This window comes from Periophthalmus magnuspinnatus, chromosome 6 (assembly GCF_009829125.3).
Source record: "Periophthalmus magnuspinnatus isolate fPerMag1 chromosome 6, fPerMag1.2.pri, whole genome shotgun sequence".
Taxonomy (NCBI): Eukaryota; Metazoa; Chordata; class Actinopteri; order Gobiiformes; family Gobiidae; genus Periophthalmus; species Periophthalmus magnuspinnatus.
This window is the reverse complement of record NC_047131.1, coordinates 22,384,592-22,405,787: the sequence shown is the minus strand read 5'-3', so window position 1 is coordinate 22,405,787 and position 21,196 is coordinate 22,384,592. Positions and strand designations below refer to the sequence as shown.

At 38.5% G+C, this 21,196-nt stretch overlaps 2 protein-coding genes across 3 annotated transcripts; both read right to left on the bottom strand.

Annotated features, from left to right (window-relative positions):
* Nucleotides 1-2,263: 2,263 nt before the first annotated feature.
* On the bottom strand, nt 2,264-3,882 carry LOC129456287 (mucin-5AC-like). Its single transcript, XM_055222215.1, has 6 exons — nt 3,825-3,882; nt 3,620-3,670; nt 3,075-3,333; nt 2,885-2,999; nt 2,540-2,624; nt 2,264-2,268 (listed from the first exon to the last, which is right to left on the bottom strand). The coding sequence occupies exons 1-6, from the start codon at nt 3,880-3,882 to the stop codon at nt 2,264-2,266; spliced, it is 573 nt and encodes a 190-aa protein (XP_055078190.1).
* A 1,354-nt stretch (nt 3,883-5,236) lies between these two features.
* Nucleotides 5,237-20,710, bottom strand: LOC117372315 (mucin-2-like). 2 transcript variants are annotated; one of them, XM_055222322.1, is made up of 45 exons: nt 20,637-20,710; nt 20,304-20,562; nt 19,934-20,048; nt 19,768-19,855; nt 19,538-19,665; nt 19,242-19,458; nt 18,898-19,023; nt 18,669-18,783; nt 18,449-18,599; nt 18,241-18,354; nt 18,089-18,158; nt 17,875-18,012; nt 17,624-17,788; nt 17,451-17,545; nt 17,251-17,377; nt 16,920-17,175; nt 16,790-16,842; nt 16,606-16,709; nt 16,373-16,524; nt 16,152-16,290; nt 15,960-16,070; nt 15,707-15,886; nt 15,344-15,583; nt 15,044-15,200; nt 14,825-14,953; nt 11,692-14,418; nt 9,451-9,615; nt 9,232-9,350; nt 8,977-9,151; nt 8,638-8,885; nt 8,344-8,527; nt 8,054-8,264; nt 7,772-7,947; nt 7,477-7,546; nt 7,287-7,387; nt 7,166-7,197; nt 6,883-7,060; nt 6,698-6,802; nt 6,574-6,614; nt 6,333-6,458; nt 6,159-6,257; nt 5,954-6,082; nt 5,831-5,870; nt 5,627-5,750; nt 5,237-5,540 (listed from the first exon to the last, which is right to left on the bottom strand). In XM_055222322.1, exons 1-45 carry the CDS (start codon nt 20,698-20,700, stop codon nt 5,333-5,335), a joined length of 8,751 nt encoding a protein of 2,916 aa, XP_055078297.1. In that variant the 5' UTR covers nt 20,701-20,710; the 3' UTR covers nt 5,237-5,332. The 2 variants fall into 2 exon arrangements, with proteins under 2 accessions (XP_055078297.1, XP_033823992.1); XM_033968101.2 differs by having other exon boundaries at nt 9,451-14,418.
* Nucleotides 20,711-21,196: the final 486 nt, after the last annotated feature.

Below are 21,196 nucleotides of genomic sequence, written 5' to 3'. Positions count from 1 at the left end.
TACAATAAATACAATAGAAATTTGATATTGTTCATAGTTTCTTGAAAACACATTTGTTGAATAAAATCATTGCTTACATGTTTGTAGTCATGTGGGTTAATTGTCTGGTGACATTCAGAAAAAACACTGCTTTGGTTTGTCAGCAACCCACACCACTGATTTGCATATCTCTCTGTCACAAACATACATATTTGAAACACTTTGTATATATAAAATATCTATAAAAGAAAACATCAACTCTTTAAATCATTAATACTATTATTATTTTTTACCTCTGTCTATACTCAAATCACAAGGTTTCCCTTGTATGATGTCCACGTCTTTGCAGTTTGGGTCAGACTTCCATTTGTTTGCGAACATTTCAGCTATTCCTTCGGGAGGTCCATTTGTGGTTTCAAAGTCATCACCACTGTCATCGTTAAAATTTCCACAAAGACCTATAACAAGATTTTGTTAATTTAAAAGTTTAATGCCAAGAGTACTGAGTGAATAATATTAAATGGGACTTCATCTGGGCATGATAATACCAGTCCCCAGTTTAAACACATTTGAGAGAGAAAAAAATACCGCTTAGTTTTCCTTTCTTGGATTTTGATGATTTAATGTAGATCTGCATAACTGGTTCAATCTGTATTTCAAGAGTAATCCCAAAGATGGTATGAGCAATTATGTAGAAGCTGGATGGCTGAAATACTGTTATCTCATCTATGAAGTAAAGTAGTTTTAGTTTTCATATGTACAATTCCTCTGCAAAGAGGCATCAAAATGTGAGCAAATAATTCAGTCTTACCCATTATAAGAGGAAGTTTGGAAGATTGTTTATTAAAAATAACCTGGCCACTGTTTTCAATAGTCATCTTAGAATGGAAAAAGAAAGACTGCATTAAATATCAGATTTATACAAATAAGAAAATGAGGATTGCAGTGTATGAATGATGATGTTGTTCATTTTACCAAGCTTTTTGGCATCTGCACTGAGACAGAGGACAGACATGTAGAATGAGCTGATTTTCCACATTTATAAAGATCACCAACAATATGAAATGTTCCATTGGATTCCTACAATCAAAAATAAATAAATACTGGTAAATAAAACACATACATATATACATACGTACGTACATACATACATACATACATACATAGATACATACATACATACATACATACATACATACTTACATACTTACATACGTACGTATGTACATACATACATACATGGATATTTTAGTTACAAACCTTTGACAGAGTGTAGGAGCACTCTCCATGGAAGGTATAGGTTTTATCATCATATGTGGACACATGAGAGCCGCCCACAATGGAGCAGACACCAGGACATGTTTTGTGTTCACATTCCCACTTTCCAAGAATGCATGTGCTGTCAATAAATATCACCTATTTACTACATTTTATTTACACAGATTATCAACCTGTGTAAATGGATTATGCTTACCATTGTTTACATTTCTCAAAGTATGAGTTCATGGGCACACCTTTGTGTTCACAGGAACATGAAGTGGCTGGAATACAGCCTTTACCGGTAATGTCATCCCAGACAGTGCCTTGAGTGAAATTATGATGAACAAAGCTTGTTATAACAATTGAACAAAAGCGATTCAAAAGTTTAGGAGGTACGTACATGACTACCGATAATGAGCTGACAATATAGAAGTCATAAGTATGCACAATTGGTCTTATCTATTTGTGTCAAGTTCAGGTAGGTAATATAAACACATCTTTATTGTTAATTGGCAAAATAAAGCAGGAAAAAACATAATTCCAATTAAAACTTACCTGATGGACAGAAGCATCCATCGATGCAGTGTTGGGTACACAGTTTGCTGCTCTCTGGATTGCGACAGGTGTTTTTACAGGGGCTACCACACTCTTTATACACCATCTTGTCAGGGCAGTCAGCTCCTGTTAGTCCCAAAATAGTATTACATATTGATTATAAACAGTGAATATTTTTGTAACTACTGCACAACTACTGAACTAATGCTACTACTTATACTACTACTAGTACTATAAGTGTAAAACAAGCAATGCTGTACCACAATGGGTGCTCCTCCTCCAGTGACCAGGCTCACCCCCTGCATGGGCACACTGACGGGAGTACTCAGACAGAGTCGCACATAGGGAGCTGCTGTTGTGGTTTTTATTATGGCACTCGTCCTTTTTACAGGCTTCAATGAATGAGTTTGTGTCAACTAGATCAGTACAGGTGTGAAAGGAAGACTCTGATAGGATATTCTCACACAGGTCACCCTGAAGAGAAAATTAGACACTAGTTTTAGTTTTAACATGTAGAAATATGTGAGCTATGCTGTATCTAGTCTTACTTCAGTGTCACACTGCTTCATCTCTGGCGACTGGAGTTCCACACACTTTTTTTCTGGGCCATCCATTTTCCAATCGTTTCCATAGCTTTCAGGAGACAAGGGTTCCCCAGTTTCTTAAATAAAATGTAGCAATTATTGTTCAATAAAAGTATAATAATAAAAAAGTGTTAGGTTAGAGATTATATTAAGGGTTTTACCTTCAATGATGAACTCATTCCGTACTCCATTGAAGTCACCACACAGACCACAAGTTTGATTTTGAAATTTGCTTTTTAACTCAACCTAAAGCATGATAGGTATATTTACTTCTGTGATATTATGTAGAGGTGATATATTAAAAGGGCCTGTGCAAGTGCCTTTAAACTTTGATGGATGATCCAAACAGAGAAATTTGTGACAGTTTTTGTTTTGTATGGATTGGCCCAATAATTGCAGCAAAGGATAAACCAGGTAAAAACATTTGGAATCTGTTGCCATGTCAGGTGAACAGAACATATTAAGGACTAACTATTCCAAATTCTATATTATATTTGAAAACTCACCCAGAAAGCATCCTCTTCATTCCAGAAAGCCACCAGTCCCAACTCTGCCTCAATCCTTATATAGGCCCGCTCTTTTTTAATCGAAACGCCATTCTCAGCATGAGGCACTGTGACCCTATAGAAAAAAATATTACGTGTGAAAGTTAAGCAGGTAGCAGACACCTAAAGTCAATATGTAAACCAGACTTACAGCTGATTGTTGACTTTAATTTTGTTTTTGTACAGTTCCACATTGACACCATCCAGTTTCATCTCAACTCTATGAAGACTGGGCTTCTGTAGGTTTCTCTTTCGTTGCAGCTGAATATTAAAAGACTCGTAGTTGTTTTTACAGTGGGATGCAAAGATATAGTTGCAGACAAATGGCAGCTGGAAGAACTGTCCATCGAAGGTCTTAAAATGGTGGTTTCCCCAAGTGCTACAGAATGGGCTGTTAGAAGCCTTTACGTCTGAATAATGAAAAATAATAGTAAATACATTTTTAAAAATATGGCTTTGTACAAGTATTCCCACAAAAATTGCCTCTACAGAAAGCATGATAAATTAACCAAACAAGGATCTGAATATAAATTTAAAAAACACAGCAGTATCCAATAATAAAACTGAATTTAATATGGAACTGTCTCCAAATCATGAACTTCTATATACTTCTAAAATTAGCTGAAACCCGGTTACCACCATGGCTACAATTTAATAAAACCACTTCCTTCACTTCCTCAACATTTGTAAACTTACCTCTGACAATTGGGATCTGTGCAGTCACTGGCATATAGTAGATATTCATGTCTGGACAAGATAAAAAAAAACAAAAAAAACAACAACAACAACAACATTTAATGTCACTGCTGTATGTGCTTTTTTTTTTTTTTCTTTTTTTTTTTTTACTGTGATATCTATAGAATCACAGTAAAACAATACATTTTGGTACTTCTGTACTTACTGGACATATCTGCCATGGAGAGTCCGAATCCAGCAGTGAGCCATAGTAGGAACCACATAGCGCGTGTTCTCATGGTCCTGCACTAGTCTCAGCCCTGTACAGGAGGTCCCAACCAACTGGACCCCTGCAAAGAAGAAGAATTTATATAGGCCATCACTTGTTTGCTATCAAGGAGGGATAATAAAACATATGAAACTATAATAATAGTGCTGTCATTGTTATTCTTAATTTCAGGACCACACCTGCACTTATGAAAACTTTTTTATCTCTAACTAAATGGTCCATAATTGTGTTTAGACATTAATCTTAGAATTCAGAACATACATGTACATTATTTTTTAACACTAAATTTGTGATAAAAAATATTGCTCAATAGGTATAGCCATGTATTGTACTAACTTGAAGGTCAGCCATTCAAACCTGTAACTGGCGGATTTGTTGTGACCACAATATAGCAGAAAATTTTACAAAAGTCATGTAATTTCCTGTATTTTGGTGTATTCTAGATAAGTTAGTTTTCGCAACACATTAATTTGTGTGAGGGCCCACCACAGCCCCTGAGTTTCTCTGCACCACCCCTGCTTCAGTGCTCGCAGCCTTCACTCTCCACATGCACAACATCCTGTAAGTATTAATGTGAATGTATAGTTGGTGGAAGTTCAAAGGTTCTAAATAGCGCCAATATGTGTGCCTGAGTAACAAATGGATAATGTAGTCACTTATGAAGTGGTGCTTACTATCTACAGAGGACATTAAAAGTCTTTCCTGTTTTTCTGTTTTACAAGTCTTGTGTGTCTTTGGTTCATGAGTTCCTTCAAGACTAGGATGTTTGTATAAACTGGTGCATGTTGATAAGAATTCACTGAAATACCTTGGCTGTGATATAGTTTAATGTTGAGAAATTATTTGTAAGATTGTCCAGGCAGCAGAACATAACAAGATTCTTTTGACCCATAATGTTTATTGAACAGGGCAGATGTAAGCATGACAGAGGGTGTAGAGTGGGGTTAGACATTAAGAAAATTGATTGAGCTAATAATCGCCTTACTTGTGCGATGGCCTGCGACAAAATGAGTAGTCTGGGTACAACAGTTTAGAACAGTGGCTCTTAAATTCAAAATCACTTAAGAAAACATTTGTTTTTCCGTATATTACCAGATCTAAACTCTATAATAACTACATAACTGATACTGTAGTCTAGAACTTCCCCTACAGAGGACACAAATTAACATACATTAATATAATATAACCAAAAACTAAAACTGCAGAGCACCTTGCATACCAGTAGAGTTTGAGAACCACTGGTTTTGTTCCAATTACCTCAGTTGAGCTCTGTTAATAGTACAATCCCTAAATAACCTTTCAACAATTCATTTTCAGAATAAACATACATACACTGATACTTTGAGTGGAATGCTTTATTCGTCTAATGCTACAAATACAGTACAATTATATTATTTATATTATTTAAATTCAAATACATGAAGCATTTGGAGTTATATGCACTGTTAGACAAATGAGATGCTTCTTCTCCTGCGGCCCAGTGGGGCAGCTCTGGTGCAGTCTGTGTGTCCACAGCCGCATTCCTCCACATGGATGTACGTGTGATGAACCACGTCGCCATTCAGACAGAGCAAGTCCACAGTGCGGTTACTGAAGCGAGTCTCCTTACAGCAGGCACATGAGTGCTGCATGTTGTCTGCTTCTGCTGAGTACCTAACGACAATAAAGACAACATTAACTGATTATGTGCACACCACTTAAATGCAGTTTATATTTATACATAAATGTTGGGAGTTTACTTGGTGAATGTGTTGCAAGAGCCTTCACAGTATGGTATTTCTACTGCCTCTGAAGACTGGCAGTCTTTGTGAGTGACAAGAGTTCTCATAGACACCAATTTACAGGCTTTCTCACGCTCCACACCTTCAGTACAAAACCAGTTGATGTTTAATAGACAACCTTGATAAGGAAACATTTTGAGTTTAAGTAAAGTCAATACTTACAGGTCTTACAACAGCCATTTGCTGCAGTTTGAATAGTGTCCTACAGTGGTATAACAAAGTAAAGTGAAGAGTGATGCATAATAAAGTAACATACTTTCTTGTGGATGCTTTAAATTTACTCACAGGCTGGCACATGCTCTCCTGGAAGGCTGGGCAGATAATTTGTGAACTGATAGCAGTGAACATTTCACCACTCTTAATACAAGTAAAATGCTCACACTTATTCTTAGGTGAAGACCAGCTTGCTCCTTGCTATTATCACCAAATTGTAATGTTAATATACTAAAAGGTCATGTATAATATTTTGATTCCAGTGGAAAATCATTACCTTCAAAATATGTTTTGTATCATTGATACTAAAAATACAATGTGTTTGGAGACACTTTCCACAGCATTCATCTCCAGCAGGCTCAAAATAGTCATATCCCTTTTAAACAATAAAACCTTTTCTCAGTATTTCTCTGCAGGTTCTGTCTTAGAATAAAATGATATGCTGTCTTACCATGTCACATTTTTCATTACACTGTTGGAACACACAGTTTATTTTAAACAGACCACTGCGTGGGTCCACCTCATTGGTGCAGGTACAGTCCTGACATATGCCCACTCCAGGTACAGGTAGTCCAGGCTAAAATAACATAGCATTAATAGTTAGTAAATAAAACCTATACATATTAGATAATATATATATTAGATTTGTGAGATTAATATATATTATTATTATTATTATTATTATTATTAACCTGGTATTCAATTCCTTTGTGGACACAAACTCTTTTGGGCTCTGTTTTAATAAGACACAAAAAGTCACTCAACATGGCATTTTGTAAATGAATTTTACTATAGCTATGTATTATAAATGCTTACCACATGTATGCTCTGGACAACATCTTCCCTCTGGGACACCAAAAACAGGTGTGTATCCAACTGGACAGTTCATGCTGTACACTGGACATGTGTTGCTCTGGCATTCTGTTAATAAAACTTTTAATTGTCAGACATGGATAAAACTATTAGTGATAATCTGTTCAATAATAATATGAAACTCCTACGGCAAATTAAAGCAGAACAGCAGGGATTTGAAGGATTGGTTTGGTTGATGAGGACAAATCCAGGGCCTGTGCAGTTTGTGACTGATGGTGGAGGGCACACTTTTGGTTTACAAGTCACAGTCTTGGTGGTTTCCTCACAGATGCAATTTTGGCATTTGTATTCAAACTTTTCATTGAACTAAACAAAGACAAGCACAACACAACAGCTAATATAAGTGACTAAATATCTATTTAAAAATACATACATAAAAATGAATCTAAAGCTAAATGAATCATCACTCACCTCTCGGGGATTGCCCTCAGGATCCAGACATCCTGCAATGTGAATAAATACAAGTAATAAAAATGACATTTAGAAGATGTTTTGAGAAATATATTACACCTTTAAGATTTATAACACATACCACATTTACTGACACATATACCAGAGTCCTTATTGAAGAGCTTCATTCCATCAGGACAAAAGCAACCCTCTGTGGCATAGTTCAAAGTGGGCTCATTTGGACTGAAAGAGAGGATGTCATATCATTCCAGTGTTTGGAAATAAAAATATTTTAATGAATAAAATAAAAGCAATAAAAAGATTAAACCTACTTGTCATCACAAGTTGGCTGTTCAGCAGGACCACAAGGTTTGTACACTTTATCAGATGGACAATTACTGCCTGTTGAATGGGCAAATACGGTGTTGCATGGTCATACCATTTTTCTTTACTTGAAAAAATACATTTAATAAAACATCCAAAAAGCATAATAACACAATCATCTGAGTTGATCTAGTCTTTCTGCTTGGTTTACACAACACATTTTATACCGTCCCATCAGGCGTTACACTTAATGGTATTATTATGCAACATACAGATGTCACTACTGAAGTCTGAAAATCTTACCACAGAGTGTGGTGTGGTTCCTCCAGTGCAGACAAACTCCTGCCTGGGCACAGGCAGCAGCATACGTCTGCAGACTTGTGCATTCAACTGCGGGATTGGCAACATGGCAGCTATCAAAAACACAACCCTGATAGAATCTGTCTGGAGAGACAAACAAGTGGCACTTGGCAAACACACTGTGGGAAAAGGGAAAATATTATAATCAGGAAAAGCAAAGTCACTTTCCCAATATTGTGATACAGCAATTGTATGTTTTCTTTACAATACAAATAAGTGGGTTACCTGCTGTGAAGCATGTCACACATTGAGTCTGGCTTGCAGGGAATCATTGTTGGAGGAGGTTCAGGCTTGCTGGTGGGCACCACAGAGGGTATTTGGCAGTTTGGTTGGTAAATGTCTTGTGCCAGCCAATAGTCAGCCATCACATCACAACTACCAGCCAACTGGCCTCCAGGTAACATGCAGTCGTCAGCCTGGTTGTTGTTGCAGGTTCCTGCAAATTACAGTGTTTCTCTCTACTCCTGAAAAAAGGTATTCATTTACTATGTTCAACATTAAAGGGATGTACATACCACAGTGGCCTTGGGTGTTCCTGCCAAAGTTTTCATATGGAAGGTTTACGGTAAACCCAGTTATACCAAATGTAATGATTACTTTGAGGTAGGGGATTTCCAAAACTAGATTTATCCCAGTACTCATGATCTTAACTCCTTCTTTTGAGTAAGGTAGTGGTAGTGGTTTTCCATCTTCGATTGCCTTAAAAAATACATATTCTGAAACTTAATGACATATGGCCAACCTGAGAAGCTACTTTTGAAATGTTTTTGATATTATTTGGCCATTGCTATAAAAAGATGGTGCTTTACCTCCAGCTGTGCAACCCCAATGAGATTATGATTCTTGAGTGTTACAACAAGTGATTTGTATGAAACAATTATAGATCTAGGACAGGACACATCTTCAGTGGGATCACAATAAACATTGTCAATTAAAATCTTCAGATTGTATTTTGGTGTAATTTCTTCCATCAAAACATATGTACAATTCCCTTGATAACTGTAATATAATCCATCAAAGGTTATATAATGGGGGTCTCCCCAGCCCTCGCATACACCTGAAAAAATATAAATATTATATAGTTTAGTAAGTACTTTTTTCTACACACATATATTTTGTTATTATAGTCACATCTATTTTGTACTTACAGTCACAAGCCATATATTGACAACAATAATATTCATCATACACCGGAACTGGTTTCTTTCCATTGCTACATTTTAGGTCTTCAAGAGGTGGGCACTCATATGGAACTATTTCAATTGTGTTATTTTCAATACATCTAGCCATAGTGCAGTTGCAAAGGAAAAATGTCTCATTTTGCTGGAGTAAAGAAAAAATGTCTTGATTTCCAAGAAAAAACATGAATTGCTATTTATACTGTGCAAAGGGCAAAAACTTACCGCAACATCCCAGTCCGGACAGCAGGACACAGTCGTGTTGGTTAGTTCACAAATATCTGAACATATCATTGTGAGACAAACTCCTGAACCAATATGTTCCATGTCATAAATTACCTCCCCTATTGACAGATAAGTTTAATCAAATTGAATTGAACCACACAAAGACAAAGGCATGAATAGAAAATTTAAAAATAATGCAGTGCAGAATATTTTTCATACCTGACACGTAATGTTTTCCGTTGAAGATGCAGAAACACGGTGTGGTGCTACTCACCACAGTAGTAGTGGGTGATGTAGTTGTAGTGGTTGGGGATGTGGTCGTAGTGGGCGTTTCAGTAGTTGTTGTAGATGGTGTAGGCGTAGGAGTTGTAGTAGTAGTAGTAGGTGATGTAGTTGTAGTGGTTGGGGATGTGGTTGTGGTGGGCGTTTCAGTAGTTGTTGTAGATGGTGTAGGCGTAGCAGTTGTTGTAACAGTAGTAGGTGATGTAGTTGTAGTGGTTGGGGGTGTGGTCGTAGTGGGCGTTTCAGTAGTTGTTGTAGATGGTGTAGGCGTAGGAGTTGTTGTAGTAGTAGTAGGTGATGTAGTTGTAGTGGTTTGGGATGTGGTCGTGGTGGGTGTTTCTGTAGTAGTTGTTGTAGGCGTATGAGTTGTAGTAGTAGTAGTAGTAGGTGATGTAGTTGTAGTGGTTGGGGGTGTGGTCGTAGTGGGTGTTTCAGTAGTAGTTGTAGATGGTGTAGGCGTAGCAGTTGTTGTAACAGTAGTAGGTGATGTAGTTGTAGTGGTTGGGGATGTGGTCGTAGTGGGCGTTTCAGTAGTTGTTGTAGATGGTGTAGGCGTAGGAGTTGTTGTAGTAGTAGTAGGTGATGTAGTTGTAGTGGTTTGGGATGTGGTCGTGGTGGGTGTTTCTGTAGTAGTTGTTGTAGGCGTATGAGTTGTAGTAGTAGTAGTAGTAGGTGATGTAGTTGTAGTGGTTGGGGGTGTGGTCGTAGTGGGTGTTTCAGTAGTAGTTGTAGATGGTGTAGGCGTAGCAGTTGTTGTAACAGTAGTAGGTGATGTAGTTGTAGTGGTTGGGGATGTGGTCGTAGTGGGCGTTTCAGTAGTTGTTGTAGATGGTGTAGGCGTAGGAGTTGTTGTAGTAGTAGTAGGTGATGTAGTTGTAGTGGTTTGGGATGTGGTCGTGGTGGGTGTTTCTGTAGTAGTTGTTGTAGGCGTATGAGTTGTAGTAGTAGTAGTAGTAGGTGATGTAGTTGTAGTGGTTGGGGGTGTGGTCGTAGTGGGCGTTTCAGTAGTTGTTGTAGATGGTGTAGGCGTAGGAGTTATCGTAGTAGTAGTAGGTGATGTAGTTGTAGTGGTTTGGGATGTGGTCGTGGTGGGTGTTTCTGTAGTAGTTGTTGTAGGCGTATGAGTTGTAGTAGTAGTAGTAGTAGGTGATGTAGTTGTAGTGGTTGGGGATGTGGTTGTGGTGGGCGTTTCAGTAGTTGTTGTAGATGGTGTAGGCGTAGGAGTTGTCGTAGTAGTAGTAGGTGATGTAGTTGTAGTGGTTTGGGATGTGGTCGTGGTGGGTGTTTCTGTAGTAGTTGTTGTAGGCGTATGAGTTGTAGTAGTAGTAGTAGTAGGTGATGTAGTTGTAGTGGTTGGGGATGTGGTCGTAGTGGGCGTTTCAGTAGTTGTTGTAGAAGGTGTAGGCGTAGGAGTTGTAGTAGTAGTAGTAGGTGATGTAGTTGTAGTGGTTGGGGATGTGGTTGTGGTGGGTGTTTCAGTAGTTGTTGTAGATGGTGTAGGCGTATGAGTTGTAACAGTAGTAGGTGATATAGTTGTAGTGGTTGGGGTTGTGGTGGGGGTGGGTGTTTCAGTAATAGTCGTTGTAGATGGCGTAGGAGTTGTAGTAGTAGTAGTAGGTGATGTAGTTGTAGTGGTTTGGGATGTGGTCGTGGTGGGTGTTTCTGTAGTAGTTGTAGATGGTGTAGGCGTATGAGTTGTAACAGTAGTAGGTGATATAGTTGTAGTGGTTGGGGTTGTGGTGGGGGTGGGTGTTTCAGTAATAGTCGTTGTAGATGGCGTAGGAGTTGTAGTAGTAGTAGTAGGTGATGTAGTTGTAGTGGTTGGGGATGTGGTCGTGGTGGGCGTTTCAGTAGTTGTTGTAGATGGTGTAGGCGTAGGAGTTGTCGTAGTAGTAGTAGGTGATGTAGTTGTAGTGGTTTGGGATGTGGTCGTGGTGGGTGTTTCTGTAGTAGTTGTTGTAGGCGTATGAGTTGTAGTAGTAGTAGTAGTAGGTGATGTAGTTGTAGTGGTTGGGGATGTGGTCGTGGTGGGCGTTTCAGTAGTTGTTGTAGATGGTGTAGGCGTAGGAGTTGTCGTAGTAGTAGTAGGTGATGTAGTTGTAGTGGTTTGGGATGTAGTCGTGGTGGGTGTTTCTGTAGTAGTTGTTGTAGGCGTATGAGTTGTAGTAGTAGTAGTAGTAGGTGATGTAGTTGTAGTGGTTGGGGGTGTGGTTGTGGTGGGCGTTTCAGTAGTAGTTGTAGATGGTGTAGGCGTATGAGTTGTTGTAACAGTAGTAGGTGATATAGTTGTAGTGGTGGGGGTTGTGGTGGGGGTGGGTGTTTCAGTAATAGTCGTTGTAGATGGCGTAGGAGTTGTAGTAGTAGTAGTAGGTGATGTAGTTGTAGTGGTTGGGGGTGTGGTCGTGGTGGGCGTTTCAGTAGTAGTTGTTGTAGGTGGTGTTGTAGTAGTCATTGATGTAGTGGTAGAATGACAGGGGATCTCACAGCACACTCTGATCTTATAGTTTCGACACTTCCTTTTATAAGGCTGGTCTTGCTGTCTACAGATCAGTCCATAGGAGACATTGCAGGTGACCACTTGCTGTGTGCCGCTCACAAAATCCTCAAAGCTCATGTCTGGATAATCACTCGATCTGCAGTCGATCTCTGTAGGTGAATCACATATCACAAGACCACTGTCTGTAATGTTTTTATACGTCTCCCAGTCACTTCTGTCGACTTGATTGTCTGGGTGATGAACGTCATACCAATCCGACCACTCACAGGTGGGGATGCATGGTGTGGGAGTGATGGTAGGTGTTGTAATTGTAGTAGTTGTAGTGGTTGGGGTTGTGGTCGTGGTGGGTGTTTCAGTAGTAGTTGTAGATGGTGTAGGCGTAGGAGTTGTTGTAACAGTAGTTGTAGTGGTTGGGGATGTGGTCGTGGTGGGCGTTTCAGTAGTAGTTGTAGATGGTGTTGGCGTAGGAGTTGTTGTAGCAGTAGTTGTAGTGGTTGGGGATGTGGTCGTGGTGGGCGTTTCTGTAGTAGTTGTTGTAGGCGTATGAGTTGTAGTAGTAGTAGTAGTAGGTGATGTAGTTGTAGTGGTTGGGGGTGTGGTCGTGGTGGGCGTTTCAGTAGTAGTTGTTGAAGGTGGTGTAGGAGTTGTAGTAGTAGTAGTAGTAGGTGATGTAGTTGTAGTGGTTGGGGGTGTGGTCGTGGTGGGCGTTTCAGTAGTAGTTGTTGAAGGTGGTGTAGGAGTTGTAGTAGTAGTAGTAGTAGGTGATGTAGTTGTAGTGGTTGGGGGTGTGGTCGTGGTGGGCGTTTCAGTAGTAGTTGTTGAAGGTGGTGTAGGAGTTGTAGTAGTAGTAGTAGGTGATGTAGTTGTAGTGGTTGGGGGTGTGGTCGTGGTGGGCGTTTCAGTAGTAGTTGTAGATGGTGTTGGCGTAGGAGTTGTAGTAGTAGTAGTAGGTGATATAGTTGTAGTGGTTGGGGTTGTGGTTGTGGTGGGTGTTTCAGTAGTAGTTGTAGATGGTGTTGGCGTAGGAGTTGTTGTAGCAGTAGTTGTAGTGGTTGGGGATGTGGTCGTGGTGGGCGTTTCTGTAGTAGTTGTTGTAGGCGTATGAGTTGTAGTAGTAGTAGTAGTAGGTGATGTAGTTGTAGTGGTTGGGGGTGTGGTCGTGGTGGGCGTTTCAGTAGTAGTTGTTGAAGGTGGTGTAGGAGTTGTAGTAGTAGTAGTAGTAGGTGATGTAGTTGTAGTGGTTGGGGGTGTGGTCGTGGTGGGCGTTTCAGTAGTAGTTGTTGAAGGTGGTGTAGGAGTTGTAGTAGTAGTAGTAGGTGATGTAGTTGTAGTGGTTGGGGGTGTGGTCGTGGTGGGCGTTTCAGTAGTAGTTGTTGAAGGTGGTGTAGGAGTTGTAGTAGTAGTAGTAGGTGATGTAGTTGTAGTGGTTGGGGGTGTGGTCGTGGTGGGCGTTTCAGTAGTAGTTGTAGATGGTGTTGGCGTAGGAGTTGTAGTAGTAGTAGTAGGTGATATAGTTGTAGTGGTTGGGGTTGTGGTGGGGGTGGGTGTTTCAGTAATAGTCGTTGTAGATGGTGTAGGAGTTGTAGTAGTAGTAGTAGGTGATGTAGTTGTAGTGGTTGGGGGTGTGGTCGTGGTGGGCGTTTCAGTAGTAGTTGTTGTAGGTGGTGTTGTAGTAGTCATTGATGTAGTGGTAGAATGACAGGGGATCTCACAGCACACTCTGATCTTATAGTTTCGACACTTCCTTTTATAAGGCTGGTCTTGCTGTCTACAGATCAGTCCATAGGAGACATTGCAGGTGACCACTTGCTGTGTGCCGCTCACAAAATCCTCAAAGCTCATGTCTGGAAACTCACTCGATCTGCAGTCGATCTCTGTAGGTGAATCACATATCACAAGACCACTGTCTGTAATGTTTTTATACGTCTCCCAGTCACTTCTGTCGACTTGATTGTCTGGGTGATGAACGTCATACCAATCCGACCACTCACAGGTGGGGATGCATGGTGTGGGAGTGATGGTAGGTGTTGTAATTGTAGTAGTTGTAGTGGTTGGGGTTGTGGTCGTGGTGGGGGTTTCAGTAGTAGTTGTAGATGATGTTGGCGTAGGAGTTGTTGTAACTGTAGTTGTAGTGGTTGGGGTTGGGGTCGTGGTGGCCGTTTCAGTAGTAGTTGTAGATGGTGTTGGCGTAGGAGTTGTTGTAACAGTAGTTGTAGTGGTTGGGGATGTGGTCGTGGTGGGCGTTTCAGTAGTAGTTGTAGATGGTGTTGGCGTAGGTGTAGTTGTAGTAGTAGGCGGTGTAGTAGTTGGAGGAGATGGTGTAGTAGTAGAAATATTACATTGTACTACACACTCTCCTGTTTCTTCATCAAATATAGGCTTATCTTCAGGACATACTGGATAACAGCCTGAGGAAAAGTAATGTGCATTATGTCAGCAAAACAAATAAATAAAAATATGGCTTTTAAAACACAAGTGTATTCTAATTTCTGTTTTCTTTTACAATAAAATGGCTTAATGAGAGTGCAAACATTAGTCATCATTAACAAAGTTCCAGTTCCATCCTGAGCAATATAGAGAATAACATTTCAGAAAGAGTAAACCTAAAAGTTATATTAAAGTGTAAATCATTATTTCCTCATAAAAGTGAAAGCTTATGTACTCATGCTTTATAAATATACATATTTTTATGCCCACTACTATTTCAGTGACTAGGGTGGAAGATTGGGATTTGGCTTAACCCTAAAATGCTTTTTGGTTCACTATAAATTGTCTCTGTTCCTGTTAGTCGGATCAATATGCGTGACTCATTACCTTCCAAGTTTGGTAAAGGTGAAGAACATATTCCTTCTGGATTCAGACAGGTCTTATAACATGGAGTGTGACAAGGACTGTAGTGCCATATGCATTCTCCTGGGCCATTGTAGTAATCACAAAAAACAGCTGTAAAATAGATTAGTTTTATAAAGTCAAAATAGGCAATTATTGATTAAGATAAGATAAATTATTGTTTTAAGAAAATGTGGAGCTCACGGCAGATTTCTGGAGTCCTCCAAGCCACACACACTCCAGCCTCATTGCAAGCTTGTGCATACGCTGCAACTGCTGAACAGTAGCACTCGCAGTCTCCTCCTGAGTCACAGGCACATGAGTCCCGTACACAGTTTTCATAGTACTCCTGAGGGGGCACCTTAAAACCAAACAAAACACAGCAATTTGATTTATGCAGCAATTAAAGAACTATGTTAGAGCATTCAGTGGGTCTGTAATAGTCAGGAAGTGTATAATAATATTCTTGGTACACACTAAAATGATAACATATATATTTAGTACCTTTTGGTGGCAGTCTTTGAATGTCTCTCCCTTTATGATGCTACACATAAGTTTAGCCCAGTGTTCTCGATTAGGGGCCACTGTACATGGATGAATGTTTTCCTCCACATCTGGACAGCTGCTGTGCACTTTCCAGCTGTTACCAAACTCTATGGCACTGCTAACTAACAGGTTGCCTTGGGTGGTAAAGTCATTTCTTGCATCGCCATCAAAATCTCCACACAATCCACAAATCACACCCTAGAAAATGGAAACATACATGGAATTAACATGGTTTAAAATACATACATTTCTTTCATGATGAACTTAAGTACTTTGCCAAATACCACATATAAAAGATAGATTTGGAGTAAAAATACTTACAGCATGCTTTGGTTCAAGGAGAATCCTGACTGTTGTTTTGCGATCCCACATGACAGCAACACCAATGTCAGACTCAACGATAATGTACATGCCCACTTTTCTTACTCTGTACTGAAGATAAGAACCATGACCCAGATCCAGCTCTTCATATTTACCCTTTGACAGTTTAATTTCCACACGCTGTATAAACATTATGGTTAGTTGTTAGTAATTTATCATAGGTAAATTAGTTGCATCAGCAGGTAGTTCTTACCCCAAGCTGGATTCTGACAATTTTGGAACATATTTTGCCTGAATTTCCACATTGAACATTCTCCGTCACAACGCCAAAGTCATCTTCCACTGTTTGGTTGTTGCATTTGTTCTAGAAGTTATAATTTAAAATTCAACACAGTAAACTTACATTAAATTCAGAATTGATTCACCTCAAATTAGGTTGTCTTACTTTAACAGCAACATATTGACAATTTCCATTGAACCCGTATGTTTTCTGGTCAAATGTTGAATAGTGACCACTCCCATAAATGGTGCATGTTCCTGGGCATTTGTTCTCTGTACAGTGCCACTTTCCACTTTTGCATGTACTAAAAATTTACACATATGATTGTATAGTGTTTTGTTGAATAAAACAAATCCACAATTGAGATATCATAAAACACAATGTACCAAGAGTTGCAGTCTTTAGGGATCTTTGTGCCAGACACATAGAAGTGGGCATCATGCTGACATGGACAGTCATGTTCTTTAACACAAGAGCCTCTACCATCGTCAAAGAGGCCATTAGGACAGTGGCAGCCAGATTCACACTCTGTAGCGCTCTAAAAAAACAAAAAACAAACAACAATCATCTAGTAAAGTGAATTTAAACTAAATCTTGATAAACATGCATAAGGTCTTACACATTCATTGTTGTCCAGGTTTAAACAAGACAGAGCACACTGGGCTCCAACCTCTCCTATTCCTGCGGCGGAGCAGTTAATGTACACCTTTGGAGGAGCACAGGCTGGAAAATATAAAAAGCATTAGAAATAACATCAACTTGTTCAAGCATGTGTCTGTGTCTTTGTTTCTAATATAACTTACTCCAAGAGCGAATTCTCCATGAATGGCAGTGAAGAACTCCATTGGTGCAAACACTAAATCAAAATATAAAAACTGACAGTGACATTTATCTCAAAAATGTATTTAAAAGGAGCGGTGGCAACAGTCATACCAGTGTTCATCTTTGATATTAATGGATTTTCCTGATTTGATGGTGAGGTCATTGTAATGGCAGGGGCATTTCTCAACAGGGACACACAAGCCATTGTCGTCCACGAACGTACCCTCAGCACAGGAGCACCCATCAACAGGTAAAAAGTTATTTGTACAGCTCTGTTGGTTTGTGCTCAGTGATCTGCATGTGAGCTGACACCGGTGATGGTTGTAGGAAAATGTCTGTGACGCTGGGCAGCTCTGGGAATATTTCTCTGCAATAGAAAAACAAAATATAGTATAATATGTCCTTTAACCTGACTTTTTTTTTTTGGAACTAAAATATTTACCGCAAACATTGTCTCTCCAGTCAGTGAGAAATATCCCTTTAGCTGCACAAGCTCTTGCATAAGAGGACAAGACAGCACAGAGACAAGCCTCACTCTTCTCACAATTACAGGTGGCATATGTACATCGCTGTAAGCAACATGACAAACATTATCAGAAGTGCTGCATTAAATGGTAAAAAATACCACTAAACTAATCTAACCTTGTAGTAAACATCAGGATCAACTTCTGAGTGACACCGGGCGAAGGAACCATTTGCACTTTGCAGCAAGCCACACCAGTGCTTGGCATACTTTTCTATGGTTTTCAAATATTGGTATTTAAAATTGTTTTATCAGTTAAATAAAATTAAAAACATAATACACTGTAGTTTACCATTTTCCAAACTAAGTGCACATGGGTCATCCAGTCTCTCCACTCCGTCTTCACACATAAAATTTGTTTTCCAAGAGTTGGTAAATACCACTGCTGTTCTCTCCACGATGCCCTGAGGCGTTTTCAAGTCGTCAGACAAGATCATGTTGAAGTTCCCACATAAACCTAACAAAAGATTTGACATAACAGGTTTGTATACCTTAAACACTATTTGTGGTCACACAATTTATTCCATGTTTCAAAATATGTACCTTTGGTTTTTGCTTTGTAGCTCTGAGAGAGGCTGACATAGATCTGCATCATAGGCACATGTTGGATTTGTATTTGCAGACCAAAGCTGCTTTGTAGTATGATGTGGAAAGATGAGGCTTGAAAAATGTTGATGTCACCTTTGAAAACATGAGAATGTATCAATATTGGGTTTTGGTTTTGTTTTTTACATCTTCAATATCATATGTTGCCTACCTGAATTGTAAGGTAAAGTTATTGTTTGCGTGTTGTACTTCACTGACCCATCAGATGTGAATACTAACACCTGAAACAAATCAGATTCATCGACACAAGAAATTATGAAATAAGTGACAGCACATGTATTACTAAAAGAGGGGTAGTCTCACATTGTTTCTATCATTGTTCAACAGGATCTTGACGGACTTAAGACAAGTGTCGTACTGTTGGTGTGCACATGGCATTAGCTGAGCCAAGATTGTAAATTTAGGGCTGACATCATCCTTCGAACAAAAAACAAACATGAAGCAATGAATGAAACATAATTACAACACAACAAAGGATAGTTACTTTTATGTTATTTGTATACATATATACCTTTTGCTCTACTCTGGCTAAAGTGTAGAAACAGCCCCCGTGAAAAGTATATGTTTTTCCATCAAAAGTTGTTATATGAGAGCCCTCCTCCACAGCACATGTAGCAGGCCCTTGAATGTCTTTACATGCCCATTTACCACCAACACATGTACTATGAAGAAAAAATAAATGTTTATATAAAAGCCAGAGGCAAATATACACAATATCAACTTTAATTTACCATTCCTTAGTTTCTTGTCTGTAAAGTTCTCCAGGATTGTAGATTCGGTCATGTTTGCATTGACATTCAGTTTGATCTATGCACCCTCTCATGGAAACGTCATCAAAGACAGTGCCTGAAATGTACAAGAAAGAAACATAAATATATTTTTTAATAGAATGCTAATAATTATCCTAATCATAATTAAAATATTGCATGATGATGAATTAAAACAGAAATGGGCACAAACCAAGAGGACAGAAGCATCCATCCATTTTGTGGTCCTCACACAGTGAACTAGTGTCCTGGTTAGTACATGTGTCCAGACATGGTGAACTGCTCTCCTTATAAATCATGTTGTGCGGGCAACTTTTAGCTAAAGGACATAAACTGTTAACATATTCTGTGCACACACACCCACACACACACCCACAAAAATATATACAATACATATATATATATATATATATATATATATATATATATATATATATATATATATATATATATATATATATATATATATATATATATATATATATATATATATATATATATATATATATATATATATATATATATAAGCATCATTACCACAGAACTCAGGTGTTCTCCAGTTGGGAGGCTGTCCTCCTGCGTGGGAGCACTGTCGAGAGAATTCAGATAATGTGCTGCAGATGCAGGCGTTATTGGTGTTATTTGAGCAGTAGCACATGTCCTGTGCACAGGCCTTGATGTATGGCTCAGGGTTGATAAGAATTGTACAGGAGCTCCACTTATTTGAATTTAGCTCCTGGGTACAGATGTTTTGCTAAAAGAATAATAATCAAACATAAAATCAATTATGATTTTTTTGCTTTCAGACTTTATATACTGAGAAAGACACTTACAAACTCCTTGCATGAATCTGGTGTTGCTTCCAGTAGTTGCTCATCTTCTTCATAGGGATCTTCACAGTCATCATTTGGACGATGGACTTTGTGCATGTTGCCAAACTCAACAGGGCTAATTATACGTCCTGTATAACAAATTTAATAATAACTATAATATGAGTGTACTGTTTTCTAACAGTACATTCATCTTATAGCTATCTGTTTTCTCTTACATGTGACAAACTTACCATTATGAATGAATTCATTGTGGGATATACCATTGTAATCTCCACACAAGCCGCAAGTGCGGCTTGCATATTCAGGATCTACTTCAACCTAAGGAAAAATCCAAATATAATAATAATATTATATATAGCATATATGTTTAACATACGCGCTGGCTGTAAAACTGACCATAACTGCATCATCTCTGTTCCACAAGACAACAATCCCAACTGAAGACTCAAGCTTAATGTAGACACTGTTTTGTTCCAATTTAACTCCTGCTCTGTAGTATGGCATTGTCACTCTGAAAAAAATGCAAATTTTTAAATAAATACATTAATTAATATAATTTCATTATATATATATATATATATATATATATATATATATATATATATATATATATATATATATATATATATATATATATATATATATATATATATATATATATATATATATATATATATATATATATATATATATATATACATACATACACACACACACGTACATAATATATACATCAGTGTCAAAATAGCTGTAGAGTTGAACTTACAAAATATCATTGACAGTGACTTGATCTTTGTTGAGGTGTATTGACAAGTCATTAATGATCACCACCACATAGACGACAGTAAATATCCCGTCAGATCTCTCTGCTCTCTTCAGGTGCACTGAGAACTCCTGGTAGGACTCATGGCAGTCAGACACAAGGTTGTATTCACACAAACCGGGGAACTCAAACACGTCTCCATCAAATGTCTTGAAATGTTGTCTGCCCCAAGTGCTGCAGATGCTGCTGACATGGTTACCGCCTAAAATTATTTTAAAAAATGTATGTGATCAGTAATGATAACAAAGTTAAAACATAGCACAGAATTAGTCTTACCCAGAGCATCAGTGACACTCAGAATAGATAAAGCAGTGAAACAGATCAACACAAGCCACCCCATCGCTACAACTATCACCCAGCGCCACGAAACATGATGGAGCAGTGGCCCTTTATATTGAGTTACACTGAACCATTGGCTAAGTTTTATTGCTATAAGGCATATGTGGAAAGATACACCTTTCACAAATGTCATAAAGCAATTGCAACATCACATACAGTCTATGCAACATAATTCTTATCACTTCATTCAACAAATATACATAACCTCTGGCTGGATTGCCCTAAGGATGTTTGACCACAGCACCTTTTAAATGCCACATCACAATGTGAACAATGGCATACTGTATTCCATGTGTATCTGTGTATCTGTGTCTATGTATTTTTTTTCCTTAACCATAAAGTGAATTCTGTTGCATAAATGGTCACATAATAATCATGATTGACAAATAGATGTAGATGTGTTGTAACAGACATAAAAGAGTTTTCCAAATTGAATTTACTGTGGACATTACTACTTTCTTGTCCAATGGAAGTGACATAAGGGCATCAGTGATAAC